Source organism: Pundamilia nyererei, unplaced genomic scaffold (genome assembly GCF_000239375.1).
Source record: "Pundamilia nyererei isolate P.nyererei 1_Seehausen unplaced genomic scaffold, PunNye1.0 scaffold00174, whole genome shotgun sequence".
Taxonomy (NCBI): domain Eukaryota; kingdom Metazoa; phylum Chordata; class Actinopteri; order Cichliformes; family Cichlidae; genus Pundamilia; species Pundamilia nyererei.
The window spans coordinates 656,346-659,277 of record NW_005187575.1 but is presented as its reverse complement, the minus strand read 5'-3'; the positions used below and the strand labels follow the sequence as shown (position 1 = coordinate 659,277).

The window sequence follows — 2,932 nt, the reverse complement described above, 5'->3', positions numbered from 1 at the left end:
GTGTGTGTGTGTGTGTGTGTGTGTGTGTGTGTGTGTGTAATTTTAAAATTGTCCAGTAATTCTCATCCAGTTTTGGAGGTGTTTTTCTGCTCTGCTGGTTTAGCGTTGAGCTCACTGTAGACGAGCCCCGCCTGTGCTGGTTTGATCACTGCTTACTGCTGCACAGATTTCTGTGCACACTGATGCTGACGTGCGCTAACATCATGCAGTCACAGCCTCAGAGCACAATGGGAAACTGTCTAGGCTCTCAACTGGTGTCACAGCTGTTTGCCTCAGAGGTTGACTAAACAGTATGACATTTAATCTGTTAACACAGTAAATGTGTGGCTGATGTTGATGTTTTCTAGTTGAAGAGATCACTGCCTACACATGATTTCAAAGCCCTATAATCTTGGACTGTTTTGATTTAAATGAAATGAAGCATCCTCTTGGATGAAGGGTGAAACATCCAACTGCCGCCTCCTCGATTTCTCAAGGTGACCATGACGGATGACTGAGAAGTTACACAAACAATTTGATTTAAATATTAACTAACACAAAAATATTACTTATTAGAGAGACAGATACGCTCTGCAAACAGGGATGATGCTGCACCCGTAAAACATTTTAACAACTGCGGATTGAATACAACCTGATACTGGGGTCTGATAACACCTTCCTAAATCTGAATCAGCTCCAGCAGGGTATGAGTGATTCTCTGACTTCCTGTACAGACTGAATGCAGCTGAAATCTGTTTGACTTGATTGCAGCTTTTTGTGTGTTTCCCAATGCTGCTGCTTCCACCTGCCAAATATGAACTAAAAAGTAAAAAAACCTAAAAACTCTGAGTTACTTAAACACACCGAGCATGCTCCAGATGAGATTGTCATTAAGACATCATTAAGAGTTTAGTTTGCAGGTGGTAAAAATTCCAGTTGGATGTGTGAAGGAACAAAAGGAATAATAAGTTAAACTGTGTTTCCTCCTCTTGTCTTTAGTACCGTGTGGAGTCCATGATGCTGCGTGTGGCCAAGCCCCTAAACTACGTCCCAGTGACGCCCAGCATACAGCAGCGTGCCCAGCAGAGGGCTCCACAGTGCATCCCTCTGGTGATGGAGCCCGAGTCCCGCTTTTACAGCAACTCGGTGGTTGTGCTGGACTTCCAGTCGCTCTACCCTTCCATTGTCATCGCATACAACTACTGTTTCTCCACCTGCCTCGGCCATGTGGACAACCTGGGAACGTAAGGACATGACAGGCCCACACAGCTACAGCATGTAGAGAACTCGCTCAGACTGCACGCCTGCCAGGAAAATCTCCCTCTGGCAGCGGCTTCCTCCCCTCATTATTTTTAATGGAACAGGCACGCTGAGAGCTCGGCATGTTGTTCACAGCTCAGGGCGGCGAGCAGCGCAACTTAAGACTGAGTTCAGGTTTTCAGTGAGATTTGTGTGGTTGCATAGCAACAGCAAGGAGCCATGAACACTTCTTTCCACATGCATATGTCTGCTACATTGAAGTAACACAAAAAGAGTGGTTTGTGGCAGGCGTGCACAGGCTTCATCCTCAGCAGAGACAGCTCAGTGGGGTGCTGTAAAACATAGCAGTTCAGATTTCTACACGAGCATTTTTCTCACTTATACCTGACGCTGTCTTTCCAGACAGTAATATTCACGTTGCAAGAATAATGTTAAGTGATTGAACTGGTGTTCTTGTTCACATTCTGTCTCAGGCCTGATGAGTTTAAGTTTGGCTGCACCTCCCTGCGAGTCCCTCCCGAGCTCCTCTACCAGCTCCGCAACGACATCACTGTGTCACCTGGTGGCATCGCCTTCGTTAAGGTACAGCAACCTCATCATCATGACCGTTGTCTCTGACGAGACCTCACCAAGCTCTTAGTGTTGGCGTTGTGATGGATTGTCTCATTAGTTGCTGTGAAGGGCCAGTGCCTCCTAAGAAAACCCACTTTGTGATCTCTGTGCTTCCATTCATTCACTGCCTGATTGCTCCACATTGCCCGTTTTTACCCTGTTGTGCTACTTAAGCAGCTCTCACAGTAGATCAGGAACATCTTTATTTTTGTTATTTACACTGAGAGATATTGTGGGCCTAAAGCTAAACTTCTAAATTGCTTTTTACGTTCTAAGTTACAGCGCTTCCCCATGCTGCAGATCAGGCCCATTTTAGGTCCTTCTTAGAGTTTTGGTGCAACCCTACTTTATGTTTCTTCATTGTAAAAAAAAAAAAAATCAGTGTTTTAAATGATCTGTGTTTTATTTGTTCTAGTCTTCAGTGCGTAAAGGTGTCCTGCCCATGATGCTGGAGGAAATCCTCAACACAAGGATCATGGTGAAGCAGTCCATGAAAACCTACAAGCAGGACAAATCCCTGACGAAGCTGCTGGACGCACGGCAGCTCGGACTCAAGCTCATCGCCAACGTCACCTTTGGATACACCGCTGCTAACTACTCTGGGCGCATGCCCAGTGTGGAGGTAGGCTCAGCAGCAGCTGCTATATGGTCTCTGCACTGTGCACTCCCAGTACGATACCACTATAATTCATGAAAATAGTTGTTGTTGTTTTGTCAATCAAACTATTTTCTCTGTATTATTGTAGGGCCTTTACCTTGAGTCAGTGTTGCTGTGAATGTAGTCGTAACCCCTTTGCTCCAATATTTATTAAATCTGCTGTGTCCAGGTTGGAGACAGCATTGTCCACAAAGCCAGAGAGACCCTGGAGAGAGCCATCAGGATGGTCAATGACACGAAGAAATGGGGAGCGCGTGTTGTGTACGGAGACACTGACAGGTAAGCAATTTTACAAGACTTTTTGACTTTTTCTCAGATGTAAATACTAGGGGTGCAACGATACACAAAATTCACGGTTCGGTTCGGTTCGATACTTTGGTGTCACGGTTCGATATTTTTTCGATCCAAAAAAAATGTTCATGC

At 45.3% G+C, this 2,932-nt stretch overlaps 1 protein-coding gene across 1 annotated transcript in view; it reads left to right on the top strand.

Moving 5' to 3' along the window:
- Window positions 1–2,932, top strand: part of rev3l (REV3 like, DNA directed polymerase zeta catalytic subunit) — an 80,918-nt gene that overhangs the window by 71,834 nt on the left and 6,152 nt on the right. The window contains exons 23-27 of the mRNA XM_013914138.1: window positions 979–1,223; window positions 1,713–1,821; window positions 2,267–2,473; window positions 2,679–2,788; window positions 2,839–2,842. Of these exons, the coding sequence (XP_013769592.1) occupies window positions 979–1,223; window positions 1,713–1,821; window positions 2,267–2,473; window positions 2,679–2,788; window positions 2,839–2,842 (675 nt within the window). The remainder of the gene's footprint in view (window positions 1–978; window positions 1,224–1,712; window positions 1,822–2,266; window positions 2,474–2,678; window positions 2,789–2,838; window positions 2,843–2,932) is intronic.